At 34.8% G+C, this 24,961-nt stretch overlaps 1 protein-coding gene across 6 annotated transcripts in view; it reads right to left on the reverse strand.

Moving 5' to 3' along the window:
* Positions 1-24,961, reverse strand: part of LOC135585036 (uncharacterized) — a 76,880-nt gene that overhangs the window by 2,743 nt on the left and 49,176 nt on the right. For 5 of the 6 annotated variants that reach the window (XR_001978561.2, XM_065188008.1, XM_065188007.1 and 2 more), the window contains 15 exons: positions 24,857-24,905; positions 19,377-19,435; positions 13,219-13,358; positions 12,961-13,115; positions 9,279-9,407; positions 9,118-9,203; positions 8,897-9,012; positions 8,696-8,808; positions 8,318-8,441; positions 8,118-8,236; positions 7,450-7,949; positions 6,622-6,946; positions 6,372-6,511; positions 944-1,065; positions 579-780 (listed from right to left, as the gene is read on the reverse strand). Coding sequence is in view for 5 of the 6 variants with exons in the window: in XM_065188008.1 (XP_065044080.1) it covers positions 579-780; positions 944-1,065; positions 6,372-6,511; positions 6,622-6,946; positions 7,450-7,949; positions 8,118-8,236; positions 8,318-8,441; positions 8,696-8,808; positions 8,897-9,012; positions 9,118-9,203; positions 9,279-9,407; positions 12,961-13,115; positions 13,219-13,358; positions 19,377-19,435; positions 24,857-24,905 (2,379 nt within the window). In the remaining variant the exon portion in view is untranslated. Of the gene's footprint in view, positions 1-578; positions 781-943; positions 1,066-6,371; positions 6,512-6,621; positions 6,947-7,449; positions 7,950-8,117; positions 8,237-8,317; positions 8,442-8,695; positions 8,809-8,896; positions 9,013-9,117; positions 9,204-9,278; positions 9,408-12,960; positions 13,116-13,218; positions 13,359-19,376; positions 19,436-24,856; positions 24,906-24,961 lie in introns of those variants that run through there. The other variant, XM_065188010.1, reaches the window with a different exon arrangement.

Raw genomic sequence — 24,961 nt, forward strand, 5'->3', positions numbered from 1 at the left:
ATCTATTAAATTATAACCATTGAAGTGTCAAAAGGCAACAGTACTCAACAGTACCCTCAATCTAAAATTTCCCTAACATATTTTTGCTCTCTTCATATTTTCCATCCAGAAAGCACAACATGGCAACCATATGATGTTGACAACGTGAAGATGTCACAACCAGGCAAATGATGTTACCAAATGCCGATCCTCATGCCATGTGGCTGCCACTTCATTATACATGGATATCATGTTACCACATGTGGGTACCAGTCCACATCAATGTCATCTGGCAATCATGTGATATCATCACTTCTTTGTTGTCTATATCGTAGCATTTTTATCTTTATTCATTTATCAACTAAATATCAACTAGAATCAACTGAGAAAGGTTAACTTCAGCTAATGAGAGGTAAAGGTAGTAGTAACTTCAAATGTATATAAAGTCTGCGGGGATGAGAATGGACATTTGCATATTAAGAGTATACTTTGACATTTTGTAAGAATACATGAAAAATTCTTCCAGATAAAAAAAGCCAACACTAGGAAAAATTAGTAAAAAAATGGTGAGAAAGCAGAAGGAACACTGAGGCACAAACCTTGATACAACAAGCTCGCAAAATGATGGAAACAATACATATAGATGGGCACGTCCAATATTGTTATTCTTCTTTAGGATTTCTCTTACGGATGGTGGTACTTGAAGAACAGCTGCTGCATCCGAATGAATCGACAGTCGAGCAAGTTCTTGAAGAACATATACAGTTTCATCGATTCTCACACTCGGCAGTGGATGCTCTCCTGCAATAGTAGTTTGAGGCATTTCAAAAATGAACTTACAAGATAAGATGAACTTGTCACTATCTGCCAGCAAAAAGTATATACCAGTAAAAAATACCACTCATTCTTGTTATCTGCAAGGAAAGAATAAGTATCCAATTAACATCTCAATCCAAAAGGTTACCTAGGCTATTTTCATCAGTCAAAAACTTGTCCAAAATAGTTTCACATCTCCTCAAAAGAATGGTGACTGTGAGCTTGCTAACTTCCGATCTTGTTTGATGCCAGCTATCTTCACATGTAAAACTGAGTAAGAAATACAAATTTCAGTTTATATTAAACAAAATGTGAACTTAAGCTTAGATAAAACAAAATGTTAATTCTCAGTTGGAGAAAGAAAAAATGAACCCATAGGCTCTTTCGAGTGAACATGACAAAATTATGGATGTTAGCTTTTAAAACACGATCGGTTTACATATTAAAAGTAAGCAGTGGGTTCTCTATTCATTTTCTACATAATGAAACATAGAAACTAATATATATATATATATATACCAAGACTTTCAACATATAATTCTAAACAAATTTTTCAAAAAATATTACACGGGGCGAAGCAAATTGCCTGATGCACATTGATTGTAAAGAGCCAAAAAACTTTTTTTCATAGTCATAAGAATGGACCAGATTGGCTGATTTGAAGGAGAAACTCAAAATAAGACTTCAATTTAGTTTGATCCTTCTATTATATCTGATAAGTAGGAAAAATAAGACTAGGTCATAATAATGTGGAAGTGATGCAAGGAACCTTCACCACTTGGGTGCCTCGAAGTACAAAGGGTGGGCTCAGATGTGGTGTAAAGGAGGCAAGATTCTTGTATTATTTTGGACTGTTACCACCAAGGAAGTCCAAAGCCAAAGGATTAGGCTAGCAACATGGTATAGAGGAACACTTTTAGGAAAAGAAATTGAATTAATATATATAACAATTAGAAGAAAAAGTATTATAGGTTTGCAAGAGACCAAGTGGGTAGGAGGACAATCTAGAGATATTGATAATGTTGGATTTAAGATTCGGTATTCTAGAAAAGTTAAACATAGAAATAGTATGAGAATTGTTGTAGATAAGGGTGTAAAGAATAATGTTGTAGAAGTGAAGAGATTTGGAGATAAAATTATAGTTCTAAGAATGGTTTTAAAGGAAGATATTCTGAATATTATGAGTTTATACCTCTTAAGTTGGATTAGATGATAAAACCAAAAGGATTTCAAGGAAAACTAGATGATATTATACCAAGAATCAATGATTTAAAAAGCGCTAGGCGCCAAGGTCAAAAAACGCCCAAGGCGCTAGGCGTTCGCCCAAGCGCTCACCCGAGCGAAACGAGGTGCTAAAATATAAAAATATATAATATAATTAATAAATATAATTATTTAAAATTTTAAGTATAATTATTTAAATATAATAATTTTAAATAAATAAAAATTAATAGTATTAAAATTAAAATAATATATTATTAATCTAATAAATATAAATACTATTATTAATATACTGTTAACAGTATACTGAAGGAGAAGAAGGGAGAGGAGTGTAAGGAGGCAGCAGCAGCGGGAGTGTAAGGAGGCAGCAAGAGCGGGAGCGGGAGCGACGACAGCGGCAGCAGCAGCAACAGCGAGCAACGGCAGCGGGAGCGAGAGTAGGAGCGGCGAGTAGCAGGAGTGGAAAGCGGCGACAGCGGCGAGCAGCGAGAGCAGGAGCGGCAACGACAACAAGCAGGGTTAGGGTTGGGTAGCGACAGCTTATATTGGTTTTAGTTGGTTCGATTAAACCAACTGACCACCGGAGACTGAACCAAACCTAAAATCCTAGTTCGGTCGCCTGGTTTAACCTAAGCGCTCGCCCGAAGCGCCCAGCGCCTGGGCTCGAGCGAGCGCCCAGGTGGCGCCTCTTTGAAGCGCGCCGCCTGGAAGTGAAGCGAGGCGCTCGGGCCTCGCCTCGCCTCGCCTCGCCCGAGCGCCTAGGCGAGCGCCCGAGCGCCTTTTTAAATCACTGCCAAGAATCCTGATAATCGAAGAACTTGAAATCGGAGCAAACTTGAACGGTCATGTAAAAAATAATACGATGAATTTAAAGGAACATGCTGGATCTTTGGCTATTGGGAGAGGAATGGAGGGTGGTATTAATTTAGTCTTCACTACCTTATATAATCTGATAATTATTAATAATAACTAAAAAAAGAGAAACATTTTATTACCTATACCAGTAGTCACAATTATAGCTGAATGAACTTTTTCCTCATTAAAAACCTAGATAGAGTTATGTGTAAAGAAGATTGTAAGGTTATCCCAAGTAAAAGATTGGTGAATCCACATAAACATTGAAGCAGCAAAAAATAGGAGAATCCACATAAACATTATGGTAATTAATATATATCTGTTGCAAAAAATTGAAGCAGTACAAAATAGGAGAAAAACTTACTAGGACCAAAAGCTTGAATTTCAAAGACAATATTGTAAAGACTTTTAAATATAGAATGTAAAAAAGGAGGAGGTTCTCAACTTAGACGGGACAATGGTAACATTATGCAAACTATGATAGCCAATAAGATTATGAATATTGCAAATGAGATTCTTAGAGAAGCTAAAGATATAAGTGTAGCCTTAAGAGAGAATTGGTGGTGTGAGACAGTTTAAAAAGCAATTGTTATTAAAAGATCATGTTTTCAGGATTGACAAAATTATAAATATGATGTGACATAAAAAAGGTATATAGAATCCATAAAAGAGGTGAAAAGAACTCTCAATATGATAAGATATAATAATCTTTATAATAAGTTAGTCACCAAGGTTGGTAAAAAGGATATATTTCGAACTGCTAAATTTGAGGATGAAGAAAAAAAATATTTATTAACCACAATGAAAGGAAAGATGAAGAAATTAATTTCATGAATTATTTAGTGAACATTTTTTAAATAACTTAGCTCTAAGGATAGATAATAGTTGTATGTTTAGTAATTATTGTTCATAAAATTAGAGCAAGTGAGGTAAAACATATAAAAATAGGTCAGAGTGTGTCACATGATGGTATTTTTATTGAGGTGATGGTATTCTTATTAAGGTTTGGAAGAGTCTATAAGATTAAAGAATGGTTTGGTTGACTAGTTTATTTAACAAAAAATTTAAGATTTAAATGGAGAAAGGACTTTCTCGTATCAATTTAGAAGAATAAAGGAGAAATCCAAAAGAGTTCTAATTATAGAGGAGTAAAGATTGGGACATATTAGAAACTTAGGAAAAGACTGATTGGAAGTCGAATAAGATATGAAATAAATATATGCGAAAATCAATTTGGTTTTGAACTTTGAAAGATCAACAATAGAAGCTATGTATTTATTAAAGTTATTAACGAAGATGTATAATGCAAAGTAGAAAGAATTTGCAATAGATTTTTATTGACTTAGATTAGATCCATGATAGAGTTCCTATAGATTTATTATGGTGAGCTTTAGAAAAGAAAGATATATCCACTAATTATATGAAGTAAAAACAAATATGCATGATAATGTAATTACTAGTGTAGGACTACATCAAGAATACATTGGATTCTTTCCTTTTTCTTTTACATTGATAAACTTATTAGTCATTCATAACACAATTCCTTGATGCATTTTATTTGCTAATGGCATTATTTTAGTTGATATAAGTTTAAACAAAATTAGTTATAAGCCTGAGTTATGAAGACAAACCTTGAAACTTAAGGTTTAAAACTGAATATAGAACTAAGAATAGATATGAGGATATAATTAAATTGGATTTTTAAGAAATTTTAATAAATAAAAGTCATAGACATCTTAGGTTGACTATTGAATAAGATGAAGAGATCGATGAAGATACCATTCATAGAGGCAAAACTATGTTGTTAAAATTGAAGAGTTTTGTGTGATCAACAGATACTTTTAGATTAAAAAAGGTTATACATGATAGTTTTTATATCTACAATGCCTTGTGAATCAAAGTGAATCGAAGTGTTGGGTAGCAAAGAAACAATATATATAAGAGGTTTGTCTTGTTAAGATGATGAGAATGTTAAGGTGAATGAACGTATGAGATTTCATGGAAAGATAGATAAAGTAAACATTTTTATTCATGATGTTGTAGTTAGAAGATTTCTAAATAATTTCAATTATTGGTACAAGAAGAGGCAGAGAAAGATATAAAGGACTTTAATTTAGCTAAGGATATGGCCTTTTAATTTAAATACTAGAATTTAAATTTAATTTAATTTACCAAGGACCTAAAAGGATTTTAATTTAATTTAACTAAGGACCCAAAAGGATTTTAATATGAACTATAAATAAAGATCTAAATATTTTTAACTTAACTAAAGACATGGCATTTTACATAGCTCAATTGTGGCAGAAGCTCCATGTAGCCAACCGCTATATATTTATGACTTTGACTTGGTTGTTGTTGATCAGTCATGGAACCTTGTAGATCACTCGACAACCATTTTTTAGTTTGAATCAATTGACCAGGTTACAAGGGGGTTAACCACACATTCCTTGTTGATCCCTATTTTGATATTCCCTTCTCTGATTCAAGCCACACTTTGGGCCTACTCGTGGCAATGCCTTGCCCGAGCAAAGTGAGAAGATGGATAGGCCAACCAAGTAGTGACATACCTTTCAAGAGTAAAGTGTAGGAGTGAAGGATAAATTGACATAAAAAGGAAAAGAAGTGAGAGGAGGAACAAGATTACTAGCAACGAGAAAAGGGAGGAAGAAAAGCTACTCATCAAACGAGGGAAATAAAAGAAGGAATGGGTAGGATCCACTGACAAAATATGTAGGAGGAAGAATGAGAAGCATAATAGGAGAACAGGGAAGGAAAGGTAAAGAAAGAGAGGAAGAAGTAGAAGGAAAGGAGGAAGAGGCGGAGATGGTAAGAGTGGTTAGATGAGAGGGGGAGAAAAAAAAGAAAGAAAGTATACAAAAAAGAAATGGTAGAGGAAAAAAGCAAAAGAAAAATAGGAAAAGAGTAAAACAAACCTATTAAGACAGAATAATAATATAACAAAATATTATATAAATTTCTCTGTTGTCCAACCAATTGACCACTGGTCCAACCAGTAATCTGAGACTTGGCCAGGTCAGATCTGATAATTTGGATACTTAGTGTCATCTTTCAGTCCTAATTCACTGGTTTAGAATGTTCTGGTAACGAACAATCCCAAACTTCAAGCTTCATGAGTACTTATATTATATATATGTCCTTTACACCTAAGTGAAAAAATGCATCCAACCATTTTAATTTATCTGCATTAAGAGCTTAATTGATTGATTAAGTGCACATCCCAGAACTACTGATGAATTATGTGCCATTGGATCATAATTCCAAAACAAAAACAAGACTTTTGAATATGAAAGAAAGGTAGCACTAAAAGAAAGCCCTTGAGAATAAACATACTGAGATAAAGAGGTGATAATGCAGTGAAGACAGAGCATCAAAGAAAATGCCTAGTGTATTTGCTGTTCTAAATCACATTTGTCGAAGCGATATTGCTACGGAAAATATGGATAATTTGTAATAGTGTGTGCTTCAGTTACAAAACTTACCTGCATAAGGAAAATATTGTCTGTAAACAGCTCAGAGAGAATCTGCTACAATGCGAAGGCATAAGCCCAACACTCTCAAGAGGTAAAGAGTCAATTCTGGATGCACAACGGTCAAGGGTTGTAATTAATCGTTCCAATATCTGGGAAAACAACATTACCCTTCTAAATAAGTAGCTGAGATGTGAAACCAAGGCTAATCCTTGAATAAAGAAAATATAACAGGAAATAAGTTTTTGGTTTTAAATTATACCTCAAGAGGAGCATCAATATGGCTTTTAAGAACCTTGTCTCCCAGAGTACTCAGAACATTCATCTCGATGACCTCATCAGCTAAAAGTGCTTCAACCAAAAGAGTTCTAGATGAAAGAACTCGTCCACATGAACCAACCAAAAATATTTCATAGACATCTGCCACCTCATTCCAAAGACTAGCCCTATAACTTTTATAGGTATTTTGATCAAATTTATTTTCTGAATTTACTCTGGTTATGGCATCAATAAGAACACAATTGAAGCCATCAACTGCAACTTTCCAAAGGGTACCATTTGGGTTATCTCTTCTAGTACTCATGCACCTGAAAAAGAAAAAAAATCAATATATCTGTATAAATGCAGATTTGATGTTATTCCTGCCCTCCAAGAATAGAAAATACTATTTTCAAAATAGTATGCTAAAATGTTGTCCTAGAGTGTCAAAAGGTTAAAAAACCAATGATTTGAGACGTGCCAACTTACTACATTGTTCTGTATTCACTTTGAAATGTAAAGAACATGTACATTAAGAAGTGCTATACATTTTGTGTCATTATATGCACCATGACATTGTGAAAGTTGCACATAAATATGAGTGCTTATTGCATGCCATTTCCTATATAAAAAGTTAATTGTTATTTAGATAACCACAGAACAAAAGTTCACTTGGAAGAATAGGGCAACAAGGCAGGGCCAAGTTTCATTCTCGACTTGTTTAAAATAATGTACAAATGTTTTTCAGCTGGAGAATAATCAAGCATGAAGAAATTAGTCACTGCAGATTATGATGTAAAGAAGAGAAAACGAAAAACAGTCTACAGGTTACCTTCCAAGTCCATGCAAGATTTCAGCAGATATACAGCACTTTTCAGATGGTGAGGCCTCTAGATAGAGCTTCACAATAACAGGAAGAAGCTTTTCTCCAAACAAAGGGCTCAAGTGGGAGCTTGCTGTGTCATCAGAAGTAGCTGAGTGAGGAAATGAAGGCTGTGATTTTGTCATGGAGACAGAAGAGGCACCATTAGCAACATCAGGCTTTGGTTTCATGTTAATTTCCTTATGATTTGTGAAATCCCTGGATTTGTTTTCTGGAGAAGAACTTGAAGCATTATGAGAGTCCTTTTCTAAACCCTCATGATCATGGTTTGAACGCACTGCCAATTCCATGTCATTTATGATTTTATGTGAACGAGCTTCATATCCAATCAGATAACACAGGAGCACCTTGATAAACTGGGACCACATGGATGATAGACGTTCTGTAGGACGTAGAAGAGGTAAAATCTCCAAAATTGTACGCTGTACTGGTGGAAGGTTTTCCTGGATCTGAAAGCATAAGAAAACAAAACAAGAAATATAAGAAATGTTGAAAGAACAAAGGATTCTTTGTTGAATCATCCACTCCGTAGAAGACAAAAATAAATAAATAAAAACAGAATATTGGGCAATAAGTGGCAGAACCAACTAAGCAGAACTGCAAGCAAGAGAACTTACAGCTTCATTTTCCATGTCACCAGAACTCTTGGAACTTCTAATGGCCAAATGCAATATAGCAAGCAGCTGCAAGTACATGTCTGCATCAAACATTATGTGTGCTTGCGTATAGAGATCTCCTGTTAAACATAATACATTAACGTCAAAGAGACAAGAACAAAACATACTGTAGAACACTAGAATATCTGATTATTCATTACCAAGACCATTCAGGATCTCCTGCTTCACCTTGCTAGCTGCACTACTAGTGTAATTAGGGAACATTTGAATTACAAGTTCATAGACATCAAGCATAGATTTGACATAAGATACAGCCAGGTTTCCCTGAAAAACTCATTGCAGCAAAAACTAGTCAGTGCCAGTCAAATATTTCATGAGTTATTGAAAGATAGCTTGAACCTATATTGGTTTGTAGAGTAGAGTTTTTATACAAATGCAAAATAGTATTCAACTTCCGTATTGAAAAAGTTAGAACGGGGATTCAAAGTAATAACTTTTTTCAGCTATAATTAGAGCAAGCATATACAGAAGTATACATGACAAAAATCAGCATAGAATACCAGAAGGTAAACAATTACCTTTGGACAATGTGAATTAACAATTGTCTGTAAACAATTTATTGCAGCAAGTGCAACTTCTTTACTACCATTTAAGATGCTATTCTTGACAAAATCTAGCAGAAGTTCCCAACCTGCGCAGATAAGTCACCATTCAGTAGATGAACTAGCTCATCAAAGAGACCAATCAAGTTTTGGTAGAAATGTTCAGAGAGAACTAACAAGCAGCAAAATTGCCTAAACTCTGAAGAAAAGGGAAAAAGGAGCGCAGTAGCCTTGTTATTCCACCCAAAACCAATACGATAGTCTCATCCCATTGCTTCTGAGCCGTATTGCGGCTACAAAAACTCAAGGTATAAGTACAAAAAATGACAAATCAAGACTTTCTCGGTCGAAAAGTTCTACTAGGATAACAAACAATTTGCATTCCTCATAGTTAATACCTGTGGTGAATCAGCATATGAACAGCTTTTCCTCCTCGAGTCCCTAATTCTTTTCCTTGCCACTCTTCCCGGGATGAAGTGGATGCCTATGGATAGAATTGTCCACAATCATTTAAAGCATAAACAAAGCATATATTTCATGATTCTGTAACTTAAGTTACCAGGTGAGAAACACGATCTAGAATGGGGAATACATAATTCCATAGGCAATCCTCCCACATACTTCCGGGTATCTTCTGTCCATGACTGCCCAAAGTCTGAAACAAAGTCCTAATCGCTGAATTTCTTACCTGAAAAAAGCAAAAATTTCAGTCAAATTTTCATTAAACAAATTAAAGATTTAACAAGCAATAAGACATTTAAATTTGAACTTTTTAGATTATTAAAGTAATTCATTCTGTTGGCACTGATAGCTACCAATAAACAGCTAGATTCCAGGATAGATGCTAGATAACAGGCTAGTTATTTTATAGAGGATAGAAAACTCGTGTGATGCTGCACCTTCATTGTTGTATCAGTATCATGATTATTAGGCAGAGAAATCATAAGCAACTAACTAGAAATGCAGTGAAGTGATTTTTACAGTGTGCATGAGCACAATTAAGAGGTAAACCAAACAGCTAACACATTGCATGTAATTAAAGCATAACAGCAAGCCCAAAAGAACAAAGGGAGTATAGCTTACAAGCTTACTCCATATGAAGGAAAAGACAAATGGAGGCAATAACAATGATGAAAGTATTCATGCACTTCAAGGAAATTCCAAGGCCCAAACCACAACAAAATTTGTCTAACAGCTACTGGGGCCCCTCTATAACCTACGAACCACAATTTGATTCCTCATTCTGATTCAAGAAGATTTGCATCCCATATTAAAATGTTCCATGATCTAGATTCTAGAGTGTAAAAATTTGCTGTGCAATTTCATCATCATTCTGTGGTCTGCATTGACCCTCATTCGTTGGACTGCCCTAACTAAAAATAAATAAAAACCATATGTATCCTGTTCAAGAATCCCAAAAAAAAAAATTAAATACTTAATAGTAGCAATGAAGAAAATATTAAATACTTAATAGCTTTCAAGTCTTTTACTTCCAGTGTCAATGACATAATTGGATCCATAATTAATTAAATATTAAAATCAAAACATCATATCAGACATAGCAAGTGAGCTAGAAGATTCAATAAATATTGTGACTCAAAATAACAAAACAAACCTATCTGCCAACATAAAAAAGGAAAAAAGGATGACTAGGTGGCAAAATCCATACAACAACAATAACAAAACCATCAAGTCCCAACAATTAATCAATTAAAATCCAATATCATAAGATCTGATATAATTTTATGCTAACTGTCAATTTACACTTTTTTATCCGGGCTTGCAACTGGCATTGTCAGTGTTAGGTGGTAAAAGACATACCAGCACTTATATGATGACCTAGAAAGTTAGATGTCCCACGTTGGGCATCAACTAAGTACCTTTAATAATACCTAGATATCTATCCAAAAGATTTATCCCATGGATATCAGATTATAGCTTAAATTTGAAGAATAAAAAATTTAGTCATTTTTTCGAAGACACCTTATACTTCATTCAAGTACCTTCGGACAAGAAAGCTTCAGTGAATGAAATAAATAGATTGAGCATCCTTAATTACCTAACACTGTTATTTACTAAGAAGTGAATATCAATAACTCTTTCCAAATCACAAAGTACTGAGAACCACGGTTCCATATATCAAGCGTGTCTGTTGGTACAAACCGGCGTTTACCAGTCCAATGCTGAACTGGCGGGTGGACCACTAGTTTTCGCCTGGGAATGGTTTATTCCAGGTTCATCGCCCAGTATGGTTACTTTACTGCCCTTACCACCCAGCCTTAACTGTTGGAACTAGTTTGCACCCAGTTCCTGGATCTAACAGATCTTTTCCCATCTATTTAAAGACTGCAACCCTTCTTTTACCCTTTTTTTCATCAAAGACTCTCTCAACCTCACTCTCCAAACTTAATCTTTTTCAAGTACGAGATCAATCTCAAGAAATTCAAGCTTCATTCTCAAGAAATCTCCATAAAAAATACATCCGAACACCTCAAATTCCACTTCCACCTCCTCTACCTCTTCCTGCTGTTCCTCATCCTCCTCCCACCTCTTCCTCCACCTCCTCCTCTCCTTTATCTTCCACTGCCTCCTCTTCTTCCTTCTCTTCCACCATCTGCTTCTTCCTCCTCTTCCTCCACTGCCTCCTCTTCTTCTTTTCTCTTCCTCTTGCTTTTTCCTCCACTTCTTCCATTGCCTCCTCTACTTTTTTTCTCTTTCTTCCTCCTCTTCCTGTACCACCCCTTACTCTTCTTCCTCTTCGTCCTCTTCAACAGGCTGGTACATAGGTGTAGGTGTACTACCCAAAATGGTGATCCTTGCTTGATACAACCTAGTCGCTTGGAGGACCTCGAACCACCCGTCACGGAATCAAGGTAATCATTTTGATGGTAGTAAGCATATAATAAGGTATGAAATTAGAATTTGAATCATATATGCACATCATGTATCATGCTTAGAACTTTGAAATAATTCTATCATATTTTCTCAATATGGAGTTTGTAATCTATCAAGCCCAATATGGGGTGTACTTCCCAGTATGATCCTTGTACCAGGCTCACCATCCGACACAGACCTGGGAAGCACCTATATAGGGCAGTAAGCCTACCCTCCTCGATGTGACTTCCCAACAAGCCATTGGATAGCCATTGGGACCTCGTTGTGTGGCTATTAATAGCCGCCACAGGCTCCTTTCTCTCCTTGCTCTCTCTCTCTCTCTCTCTCTCTCTCTCTCTCTCTCTCTCTCTCTCTCTCTCTATCTATCTATCTCACTACCTCTCTTTCTCACTCTTATTATCTTTAACATTTCTCTCAAAACTCACCTAATTCTTTCTCAACTCTCTTCCAAAATCATTGAAGAACAAAAGGATAAGCTGATTTGCTCAAGAAGAGGATTCAGTCTCAGTATTCAAACAAATTTCTCTTCAAAACAACATAAGTCCAAACCTAACTCTAAGCTAATTTCATGCAATTAGGTCTGGTAGGTTAGGATTTAGGATTATTCTTCCATGTACAGCATAATTTAGGGTTTCATATTCAAAACAGAAACCTAGATTCTTGTAGATCTAAGCCACATCCATGAGGATCAATGCTTGATTCTCATGGATAGACTTAGATCCAATGGATATATAGATCAAGGTTTCATTTGAGTGGATATTGGGTTGATTCCCATTTGGAACAAAGTCCAGTTCATGGTCAGAATTTCAACTAGTCTAAGTGAAAAGTGATGTCAAAGCAGGGGCCAGCCTGGTTTTAGCCAAATATTCCACTTGCATAACAATTAGAACAAATATTACCAAGCAATCTCAGATTAAAAAAACAATTACCTTAGATAAGGACTCTTCTTCATGGAATGGAATTACAACAAAATATGCAATAATTCAGTAAGTGTGTTTTTCTTATCTTTTTTAAATGTGTACCCTAGGTGATTAAGGCAGAAGTGTCTTTGAACTTCTACCATGAAATCAGCACACAAATGGATGAAGATGCTAAAATCAAGCACATTAAGTGAAAACTTGAGATGCCAGGTACACAGGCACAACGCAGCAAAGGAATATGAAGTCTTTGTCAAACTTGTCTTGCATGACAACCATTTGCTGTTTACAACAAGGTCAGATTTGAAGAGTCTAGCACATAATAAAGTGTATTTTAAAAGTGAACAGAATAACAGAGGATGTAATCATGTACGAATCAACTATTACACAAGTACATGAAAAATTCCAATTAAAGAGAAGACACTATACCTCAGGCCTCTGATCTCCTGCAAGATTTTGAAGAATGGAGAAAACTGAAAAAAGCAACTTATTGTAATCAATCAAACTTTTCGAGATAATTGGTTCATGAACTTCCATGGTATGAATGGCCTGTTCATCTTTGGGGTCTACACCAGGAGCAATCCCTGTCAGTTAAAAACATTCAAATTTATTCCTCATGGCATATGGAAACAAAAATGTAATCCAAATGTACTGATAATATAAACATCAGCTGAAGAGATTAATAACCATCATCAATTTCCTGGATGAGACTGTGAGCCAATCCCTTCGCAATAAAGTCAGTTGCAGTCCAAAGTAGGCCAATTGCGGTCAAACTTATATTTATTTCCTTCTTCTGAGCACTATATGCACCTGTGACTTCTATACAGCTAGATAAATTACAAGAGGGCACAAGTTAGACTGCTGCATAACTGCAAAAGCTATGATCTGTCTTGAATGAACTCTGAAGAATCTTAATTTCAATTTATGTTCCAAATAATGTTCAGAAGAACAGAAAGCAAGTCCATTGCTACGTATCAAATATTAGAAAAAGCAAAATTATGAGTAGACCAACTAAGATATAATTGAAATATATGAATGGTGTATATGAGTGAGCATTTATAATGGTTACTTGATACAAAAGATAAATAGAACATGTATTTAAGATATTGCCATAAAATCACAAAGACTCACTTCATCAAGCAGACGGAACCAGAGGGAGTCCCATTTGTGAAGCATTTTGCTTGTGTTTAGGGAAAACCTCCAAATAGATAATGATATACAAGTTAAAGCAAGCTGCATGCTGAGAACAAGCTATACAGGGCACTGACACTCCATGGCATCTAATGCCGAAGACATTGCAGAAGGTGTTGCTTCAGAATAATGTATTTAAAGATAAAATTGACAAACACAACCAGGTTCATGTCATCATGATAATTTAGAACAACAATTCTTAGCACCACTAGAGCTAGAAGAAAGGGCTGCAATTTCGCTAGGACTGGTTGGTAGCAACCAGTATATATCGGTCCAGGCATGAACAGGGAAACGAACCACCCCCATAAAAAAACTTCAAACTTTTGAGGAGTCAATTAGGGATTGTAACTCTTCTACGTGCAGAGCCTGCTGGTGTCCACAGCCGCCTACCTCCCCACCGCCCACCACACGCCACCAACCTGATATATTTCCTCCTCTTCTTCCTTCCTCTACCTCCTTCCTCTTCCTCCACTGCCTCCTCTTCTTCTTCTTCCTCTTTCCTCCGTCACCTCCTCTTCTCCTTCATCTGTCGCTTTGCTACACACCAATGTACTAACACCAATATCGATAGTACATACCCACCTAACCTAGGACTGGAGCCTACGAAGCACAGACACGTGCCTTTGGTGGACGCGTCCGTGTCAAACACATATACGTCGTCGACATGACTAGACACATGTCCAGCCATGTTTTTTTATTTATTTATATTTCTATTTGTGGGACACGACAACACTCCCACTTTGCTTCCACACATTTCATTGCATGGCCCTCGCATGAGGCATTATGCTCGTGTGGCCCTCACGTGAGAGTCATCTACTTTACATTCTATGCGAAGGCGGATCATCAGTGTCGCAGGAAAAGAAATCTGCAAACAAATTTCGAGATCGTCACAAGGAAACATATATCAATTATATCTGAAGGTTGTTAATATATTTTGTTATTCTCAATCTTTATTTTGGATACTAACATTTAGATGATTATAATTCTTTTAACCTGTATAATGATATTTATTTGTTCACATTGCTGAGTTTATAAAATTTAAGTATAAAAATTATAAAACTCATGTTAACTAAATATTATATATATAAATCGATGTACCGACCAATCGGTGGTATGGTTTGTATCGCTCCATACCGACATACCATGTGCCGGTACGATGGGGTACATCAACGACCTGAAAAACTGGCCAAAAATAAGTCCAAAAATTTTTAAACAATAGAAATATATATATATATATATTATGGTTTTTAAGTTGAAAATAAATATAAATTTAGTATAATTTTAGCAAAAATAATCTAAATTAGGAAAGAATGGTGATAGATATCTTTTTTGGGCAATGAGTAGAAGCTTTGTGATACGTATGGACTGTTCTTCCATTGATATTGAATTATTACAAAAAAATAATTTAAATTGTTAGATTATTTATTACACAAACTTTAAGATTCAAATGAATCAAGTAATCGAATGATGGATATCCCTGGTTCTACCACCAAAAGGAAACACAAGACTCCACGGGTAGTGAATCAGGGTTCTCGATCCTATGTATATCTATATATCAAATTGAAATATTTGTCGGACCTAATCCTAAAATAGATCCCACGACATAGTATACTGATACACCATATGTCATTGGTGCATTAATATGGTGATAGTTATTGTTTGACTGTCGATAACTACACGTGTCCGAGGTGGCTCCTGAGGCCAGTACGATTGTGGCATATATTGGTGTAGAACATAGAGAATATCGAAACTACTTTTGCCACTGATTTGTTGTTCCATATCATAAGATCGATTACTATACTACTGCTCGGAGAAGAATGACCAACTATCAACGTTGCTCGAAGAAAAATGACCAACAATCACGTCGAGCTGCATGATCTGAATCTTGGGTTGCATGCATAAATACAGTCTTGAACTATGCACCACCCTCAAACTATGTAGACAGGACCATCGACTTCCTAACGTTGCCGCCATCATCAGTCAAGGCACTACTGTCCATAGTGCCGCCATGTCTCCGGACAAAGCAAGATGCTAAATGCGATTAAGAAGTTGACTACATACCTTTGATTAGAGAGTTCTTCCTCTAACTTAAGGTGTTAATCCTCTCTAATTAGCTTCTCAAACTTGATCTAATCCACAAATCACAACCTTGTGAAGTTTTAAGAGAATGCAAATGTGAGAATAAGATAAAGGAGTGATTAAAAAATTGAGAGAGTATAAGAGTTTGAGAGAGTGAAAGGGCTGAAAGAGGGAGAGGAAAGGGTTTAAAAACCCTTTCAAATGGATCTAACCATTGGAAAGGGTCAGATCTGAATCGCTCATCAGTTTTGGTCGAAATCTAATTGGTACAGGTCGATAACGATCGGATTTTGATCATTACCGAGCAATACAGACCCGTATCAGGTGATATAGAGCCTTTTAGTATATACCACCCAGTACAGGGTGATCCACATATCAATCTCCTATCGGACCGGTACGTACCACCCATACCAAGCGGTATTCCGTGGTATAACGAATATATATAAATATATTTCTATATATATGCTCGGTACATCGTGGTATTACGAATATATATACATATATATACACACACACGTGTCCTCGACATGTCCGTGTCCTAGTTTAAAATGGCATGTCGCCATGTATGTATCATATCATGTATGTCTTGTATCCATGCTTCTTAGACTGGTACAAGGTCTGAAAAGAGATTACATTCCAGTACTGTTGAATATGTAATTAATATTCCATCTAACACTAATACCCAGATATCCTAAGCCCCTCAAAGTATAGCATAATAAATATTGTAAATTAGGAACTAACAAGAGTAAGCTATAGCAAATCTACATGGTTCATAAATCATTATTTATAGAGAATTTACTTACATAAAAGTATCCCAAATAATATAAATCTATTTTCTTTTAAAGATGGATGGATAGAGCCCATCAACCATAATTCAAATATCAAAATGGGCAAGTTACAACTCAAAAGTGGATCACATTTGAATGGCTCTTTGACAAAAGCCTCACACAAAAATGACCATGATTTTGTCTCCATGCTGCCAAACAATAAATGCTTTGGGGTGTTATATGTTACCTCTTGTGTGTTTCAAATTCAACTCAAATTAAAAGGGCAGCCAAGCACATGTGGCTGCCACCATTAGATGCTCTAGGGAGCAAAAGAACAACCTTATTCTTGTACCAAGGCTCCATCTAAAATATAGACTCCCACTTATAGTGTTCAAACTCGAGCACCATAGATTATTAGGATACAGTTACTGGAAACTGTAATGACAACACCAAATCACATTTCCAAAGGGCGTCAGTTCATTTTAAACTGAATTAACAGGCATCATATCCAGCAAGGGTATATCTTATAAAACATGACATGAATTATCATGCTACGCTACAATTTTACTAGTTCTTACTAGTAAACATTTGATCATAACCATTTAATTTTAGTAGAAATTAAAGTCAAAACATACACCCATCAACTTACCAAATCGATGCAAAGAGATAAAATTATGGAAAGCTACCAAGAAACTTGGCACACTAATACACTATGTTCAACCATGATAATGATCTCCATGCCCTTGGCATCCCATCAAGTTCTGCTTCTGCCCAGCCATGACATTCACATTATGTCATCATGGCTCTCTTTCCAATTAAATCATATCTCACCTTAGTACAATCCAGAAACCTATTATCATGACCCCACTATTAATTCACCACGTTAGCATGTCCAATTGCAGCTTTGTTTGACAAAAAGACCCCCTTTCCCCCTGATGATAGCAAAAAACAAGCCCCCTTATCAGTATTATATATCATTTATTATTTCAATTACACCACAGATTAAAATCTTCATCCCACAGCAATCTGGCCATGTCAAATATGAAACATAATGGCACAGCTGCACCATCATCCCACCTAGCCCCAGTCATTGCATAATCAATCTTCAAGGTGGCTTCACCCATGGTTTACCTTATCAGTCTGTAGCAATGTACCAATCGGACATTGATATGGTACATACCGATGTACCAACATATGGTATAGTCGGGTGTACTGACAAACTGATATATATTGCCCATACTGATCGCTTGTTGGACTGGTACATACCGCTCATACCGGATGGTACACTGCGGTACAGCAAACCTTGCTTTCACCACTCATACAATCCTCCCTAACCTGCCCCCCAGTACCTCACTGGATCAACCCTCTTTTCGACACACCTCCCCATCAACCTTTAATCCTTTGTCTGTACTTCTGCTGGCATGAATTTCACTGCCTGTCCCTGGGATCTAGGAACAAATGGCTGCTGATTACCAGAAAGAGTTGAAAGAACATTCAACTTTGTTTGTTGTAATTACTAAATCATGTAGGTAGTGTCATTCACCAACTGGTTGTCTTTTCTGTACTATTAAAGGAATGGCTGAAACAATCAGTAGTCGTTTGCTTGGAGTACGAGCAGCTGCAGGTGGTGGTTTTGTTCTTCCATTAACTACACCCGCTAGACAATATAGTACATCCACTTCATTCTTACTATTCAATGATCATCTAACTTGTAGCTCCAACCTTTACAAATATTATATGGTACCTGAAAGGATAGTGGATAAAGAGGACAGTGTGCCATTTTCCATGAATGAATATGGCGTTGGATGAATAAGGTATTCTCGTTGTTCATAAGACAAAAACCTTTTATTTACTATCAGAATAATCCTTCGGATTGCCTATGTAATTGACATTTTCTGGTTGCATAATTCAAACTATAGGTTCTTTACTCCATAATATACAGGCAGTACAAGATAGTCAACTAGCACAGTTTAGAAAACAGAGAAATCTATACAATAACTTCGGGTAGATGAGTGGGGACTCTATCTTGTCCAAATCGAATCCATGTTTATAAACAGGGTAAAGGGCATATATTATAATTGTTTGGTCCAAACCATTTCAAGTTTATGCAGATAAAGAAAGATAAGAAGGAAAAAAATGAATGAACAGCATACATGGCTACGGTACAAGTGAGAGAGAGAGGCTATCTATGTAATATTAAGGTTTGAAACATAAGGAAAAATAATGTCAAAAGAAGTGACCAGCATTACATATTCTGGTAAGAAGTGCTCTCTATATACACAGAGACAGATGCACTAGATTACTATCAGGAGTCCTGACGTCTCAATAGATATCAATCATGGAGGCCTAAATTGAAGATCAACTTTGTAAACACTTAGAAAAATAAAATTGAAATGACTTCATATGTTTTTGGTGTTCATCATATCAGCACTAAACTAATGATTGAAACTACATATGCATGCAAGTACAGTGAAGATCATTTAACAAGCAATCTAAACACTTTATCATAACTGAGTTAGATGAATGCATGCAAAAGTTCAACTTATTTTGATATTTTTGACATTATAGAAACATAACCTATGCCATTAAAACAATTTTTTTACATGATGCATATGTTAGAATATTTAAAGAATGTGAATTTTTATTTCTAGGCTCTTTAAGCATTATAAATTATATTCCTGAATATATGTTATATTTGTAACAGCCATGAATAATTTTGAGGTAATAAGATAGACACTCTTCGTGTCGATATGCATGTACAAGCATTTGCAGGGACATGTTATTATTAATGACGGAAAAACAACTTACACATCAAGACAGTGTGTAGGAATGGTTGACAGTCCATCATTCATGATGATGCGCATACTCTGCAAGCAAAAAAATGTAGTGGGTTGAGCTAATAATTAAAACAGAAGAGCCACCACTTTAATAACTTATCACATGGCCAATATTAAATACTACATCTAGGTTATACATCTGAGAACAAACTAGAGATTAAATAGAGATCCTTATATATATATATATATATATATATATATATATATATATATATATATATATATATATATATATATATATATATATATATATATATATATATATATATATATATATATATAGCAATTTGATATATATCTTTTTCCTTATCTGTTAGTACCAAATTTGTTATAAAAATTATCATATGTTTTATATCTTGTCATACTCATAGCTCTTTTAACCTCTTTTCTACATTATATATATCTTTTAAATTTCTCTTTATATTTATAACTTTACCAATGTTTAAAGCATAATCTTTTAGTAATAATTACTTTTTGAACTCCCTCATACCAACACCAACTCTCTATTAAAGTTACACCTCTACTTTTAATTTCAACAAGAATCTCTTTTGATAAGATCCTGATCTTATTGACTATAGTAGACCAAAATAATATTAATATTATCCCGTTTAGGTTCCAAGCTGCTTCCCTTTCCTATCTATTCTTAAAAATCTTCACATTATTATCTTTAAAATTTCACATCTAGTCCTACTAATTTTTTTACTGCCTTTTGTTTCTTCCATTTTCTACAACAAATATCTAATGTCATCAACCTATGTTGATTCATTGTACTTTCACTAGATATAACTTTACAATTCTTGCATATAACTTTATCTAACTTTTTAATGAAAGAAAAGGCCTATATGACATAATTGTGAACACTTTTATCAGTAATTAAATGTTCATCTCTCTTCTTTAAGTATTTACAATTATAAGATCATACGAAGTCATAAAATCCAAAATGATACCACCCTTCTTAATTCTCTCCCCGTGACCAAATCCCTCATGCACTCCTTTAAATTCATCATACCATTTTCCCAAGTGACCATTTTAATCTCCTTCAACTATAAAATTTTCAATTATAATTATATGTATTCTTTGAATGATATTGTCTAAGTTTTCCCCAAACCTTTCTTTCAGTTTGATCATTTAGTCCAACCTGAGGACATAAGCACTTCTAACATTCAAAATCTCTTAACCCTTGACAAACTTTAGATTTATAATTCTATCTTTGAACTTTTTTACATCTACAACATTGTTCTTAAGATCTTTATAAAAAAGAAAAATCCATCACCAATTGTGTTTAACTTTTCCGATATACTAAATTTTAAACCCTTATGAACAGCAACAAAATTTTGTCTCGAATGCCTTCAAAAAATTCCGTAAATCTGTATCTAATTTCTTAACCTAATCTCCTTAAATTTCTTTCAATTAGGTTTCTTTCATTTGGGCCAATCATAGCCAAGATTTCTTTCATTTATACCTAATTTGGGTTTAGTTTACAGGCCGAACATAGCCTAAATTTCTTCCATTTATACCTAATTTGAGTTTAATTTAGAGATTTGGATAGATTAGTGCTATTCATGCTAGATCTAGGCTAGATTCGAATAGATCTAGCCTAAATCTCTACGGATCTAAAACAGATCCTTGCAAAGCTAAGGTTATTTTTTAAACAAATGAAAATATTATTACTTGTGGATCAGATCATATGTGGGAAAAAGATCCAAAAGCAGCATAGCTTTGATCTGGCATGATACCGCTTGGAGCTATGTCATCATTGATAATGAAATGACAACATTTGTCGGAACAGAGAATTAACCCATCTAAAACAGCATTTGACTAGAGAATTTTCAAATGTAACAAAATGCTCAAAAGATCCCCAATAGATCAAAAGAAAATTGGATGCTCGGAAAGTACTAAGACTGTAGAAAAAAAATAACTGAGGAGAAAATTCCAAAATTATCATAATGCATATTGCAAAACTTGTCTTATGCTCTGTGTGATCTAAATTCCAGTCACACTAGGATGCAGCAGATCTGGAAAGAGAAACTTCAATTGAAATTTATTTTAGAAGACAACATGCTTCAAATTCAAGTTATTATATTGATTAAATTCTAGTGCTTCCCTTGTTTCAAATATGGTGTCCTCAATAAAAAAAATTATTTAAAAGCATTGATTCAATCAAAGATGTGTTAGGAGACAAACAAGTAACTTGTCAACTACAATAGATTTGAATTTATTAACACTAAAAATGGAAGATCTTAGGATACATATTTCAGATGAAATTGCTTTTCTTATATTGCAAGCAGGTGACACCCTTTTTATTGACGATGTCAGAGCTGAGATCACCACTAAAGATCCAAAGAGAGCATTTTCAATTTAAGATAAAATAAATGCATAAATGCAAACTGGCAAATAAAATAAGAAGTAACAAAATTCAATTCAAAATAGATGAAAAATAAGTCTTAGTAGAAAATAAGAAATTAAACGGGGATGATAAAAGATATATCAATGAAATTAAACGGGGATGATATATCAATGAAATTCAATGATATATCAATAAAAGATATATCAATGAAATTCAATTCAAAGAAGATATATCAATGAAATTAAACGGGGATGATAAAAGATGCAGAGGTTTGATTGTTGTAAGACTACTGATTGCCTCTTAGATTGAAAGATTTTTTTATGGAACAAGTGTAAAATGTAGTTAGGCTTGATCAGTTATAATGTCGGAGAAATAGAAATATATACAGAAAGCTAATGAAGCATACATGTGGATATCAAAATGGATGTATGGCAATACAAGATAAAATCAGAATTGTATGGTAGATCCACCAGGATCTAAGCCGAATCCCTGTGGAGTTAGCCTGAACTTGTGTGGATCTAGGCTAGATCCACAAGGATCTAGGATGGATCGGCACAGGTCCACAGAAATTTTGGTCAAACTCAAATGAACCCACAAGAATTCTGACAAAAAACATTCACCAAATCATATATAAACTTGAAGGAAAAAAACTAAAATTTATGTTTAAATCCTTGAAATAATGACTTTAAGAGAAAAAATCACACGAATGCATCTTCATGCAAGAGAAATTAAGTTATTAATTTCAATTTCAAGTTTGGATGGCTCCTTGGGAACGACCCTTCAATCCTTTGAAATGTATCTTGATTTGACAAAATGGAATTAGAATAATAAGATTGAGAGTGCCTTGGGAAGAATTGGCATTAAGAATAGGTAGATACAGTGGTGAAGAAGTAAGGGAGAGAAGCTTTACAAAGCCCTCCAAACAGCCATAAAAAGCCCCCTAGTGGATCTATATTAGATCTGGAGAAGCGAATAGACTGTCATCTGCTAAAGGAGCAATAGTAGCACAAACCGAACAGTATGCCTGACATGGTATGCTCAGTTTTAAACCAGATGGGGCAAAATCGCTTATCTAAGTGTTGGTCCCCTATCAGCCAGCTATATACTGTTGCATACCCGATGGTGTACCTGATATTTGAGACCTTTGGTTAAACACAAGAATTTAAATCTAAGTTCAATATCAATTTCAGCAATTGATTGAACAGGTACAGAATCAATATACCAAATGATAAACCAATCTGTGTCACCCTGTATTAACAAAACATTAATTTAAAAATTCAATATCACTCGATAGCATCTTATATGGTCTTGACCCAAATCCTTTGTCAGACCAATAAATATCAGTCAATATCTTCAAGTTCAACCGCCATTTGAAACCTTGGTTGAACCCATGTAATTAAGGAGAAACCAGAAAAAATAAATAACTAAGCTTAGTTTGGATATATCCAAAAAACCCTATAAATGCAACAATAATACATCAAATTGATTGAGAAAAGAAGTTGCCAAAAGAAGAAGATAAGGTTGGAATAAGACCTAAGCAATAAGAAAAGATACGACAGCTCTATCATTATCTGAAAAAAAAAGTCTATACAATTTGCTACTTGGAGTTTGGCCAAATTTTAGTTACCTCCCTATGCTTCTATGGGTTAAGTCATCATAACCAAAACTAGCTGCATTAGTCTCCATCAGGTGAAGCCACTTCTGATAGTTACCCAGCATTAAGAATGTTGTGACTGATATTCAATATCCCTATTCGTGAACTCCATCTCCTCATGACAGGATGTACAAATAGGATTGTCATAACTCAAATTTCAATGGAGCTACATCCAAATTTTGATCTATCATGAGCCCCTTTGTTATCTGATGAACCTTTATTACTTCAAGTTATGGCATATATGCCAATCTGAATGAATAACCAAATAAATGGCATTCATGAAGGTAATTTGTTATTGCTAATTATGCGTCCATCTTTTAAATGTGGCAAAAGGACCACACTCTAGGACCTAACTGGATTCTAATATTCTGTGGACTAGCACAGGTTGCCAGTCAGAACAGAGACTGCAAATGGTAGACGAAGGTGGCAGCAAACATAAGAGACGAAAATATCAAAGACATGGAAATTCCTTCTATATGATATGCCTCGTCACCTCTTCCAATCAAGCATCAGTTCTGCCATGGTGTCATGTATTGAAGGTCAGAGCCTGAGCCCTCTCTCTCACAGACACCAAGTCCTTGAAACCCAAAACAAACATATGAGGCATTACTTGGATTGGAGGATTTGACAATTTCAAAGAACAATTTAGTGTCAATTACACTTGGGTAGTGGATTATTTTAATTTGGTTTTTTCATCATGTGCATAGATGAAACATCATAAGCATGAGTTTGACATTAGCATCAGTCCTTGAGTTGACTAATTTCCTACCAATTTGTTGCCAGAATAATTAACAGTCATTCGATAGTCAAGGACAACTAGATTCCATATTATGAAATTTGTTGTTATAAGACTAGCTACATCACATCTACTACTACTTATTCTATCTTGAAAATTGAAACAAAGAAAAACATTTAAACAAACGGATAACTTGACCCACTTTATAGTTCAATTACTTGTATATATCCATCTCATCATAACAATAATGACAAATTTGCAATCACAATATTCTCAGCAGTTATATGTTTACAGAAGACTACAATTTTGTCATATCATCAGAATGACAATTGTCATTAAGACAGCATATAATACACCATACTTTATAAATTCCATGGATAAATCAACAAATGATCTGCAATGAGAATGAAATGAAAAACCAATTTTCAAAATTACAACATAAGTGAAAGAATGAGCTGCCATCTGCTGAATTCCAACTTACTAGATGATTGCAATTTTTTTAATTCACTTAATATCTAATCAAAAGAGGTTTCCACAACAAATTTTTAATTCTGGGATAAAAACGGTATAAATTCACAAATTAATAACTTCTCTACATCTTACTTCTTTCCTTTTGATGACATGGTGATGTACTCCTTGTCAATTTTTAGTGCCACCAGAACAAGTTAATGCAAATTCATTTTTTTCATTACACATGGAGGGATATCACATTACCTGGAATCCTAATGGCACAAGATCTCTCTCTGATGCATCAGCCACAGCCCTAATAATACAAATTTTATAAGGTGTAAAATAAAGAAGAAGCTAGAGTCCAAGACA

This window comes from Musa acuminata, chromosome BXJ1-6, assembly GCF_036884655.1.
Source record: "Musa acuminata AAA Group cultivar baxijiao chromosome BXJ1-6, Cavendish_Baxijiao_AAA, whole genome shotgun sequence".
NCBI lineage: Eukaryota > Viridiplantae > Streptophyta > Magnoliopsida > Zingiberales > Musaceae > Musa > Musa acuminata.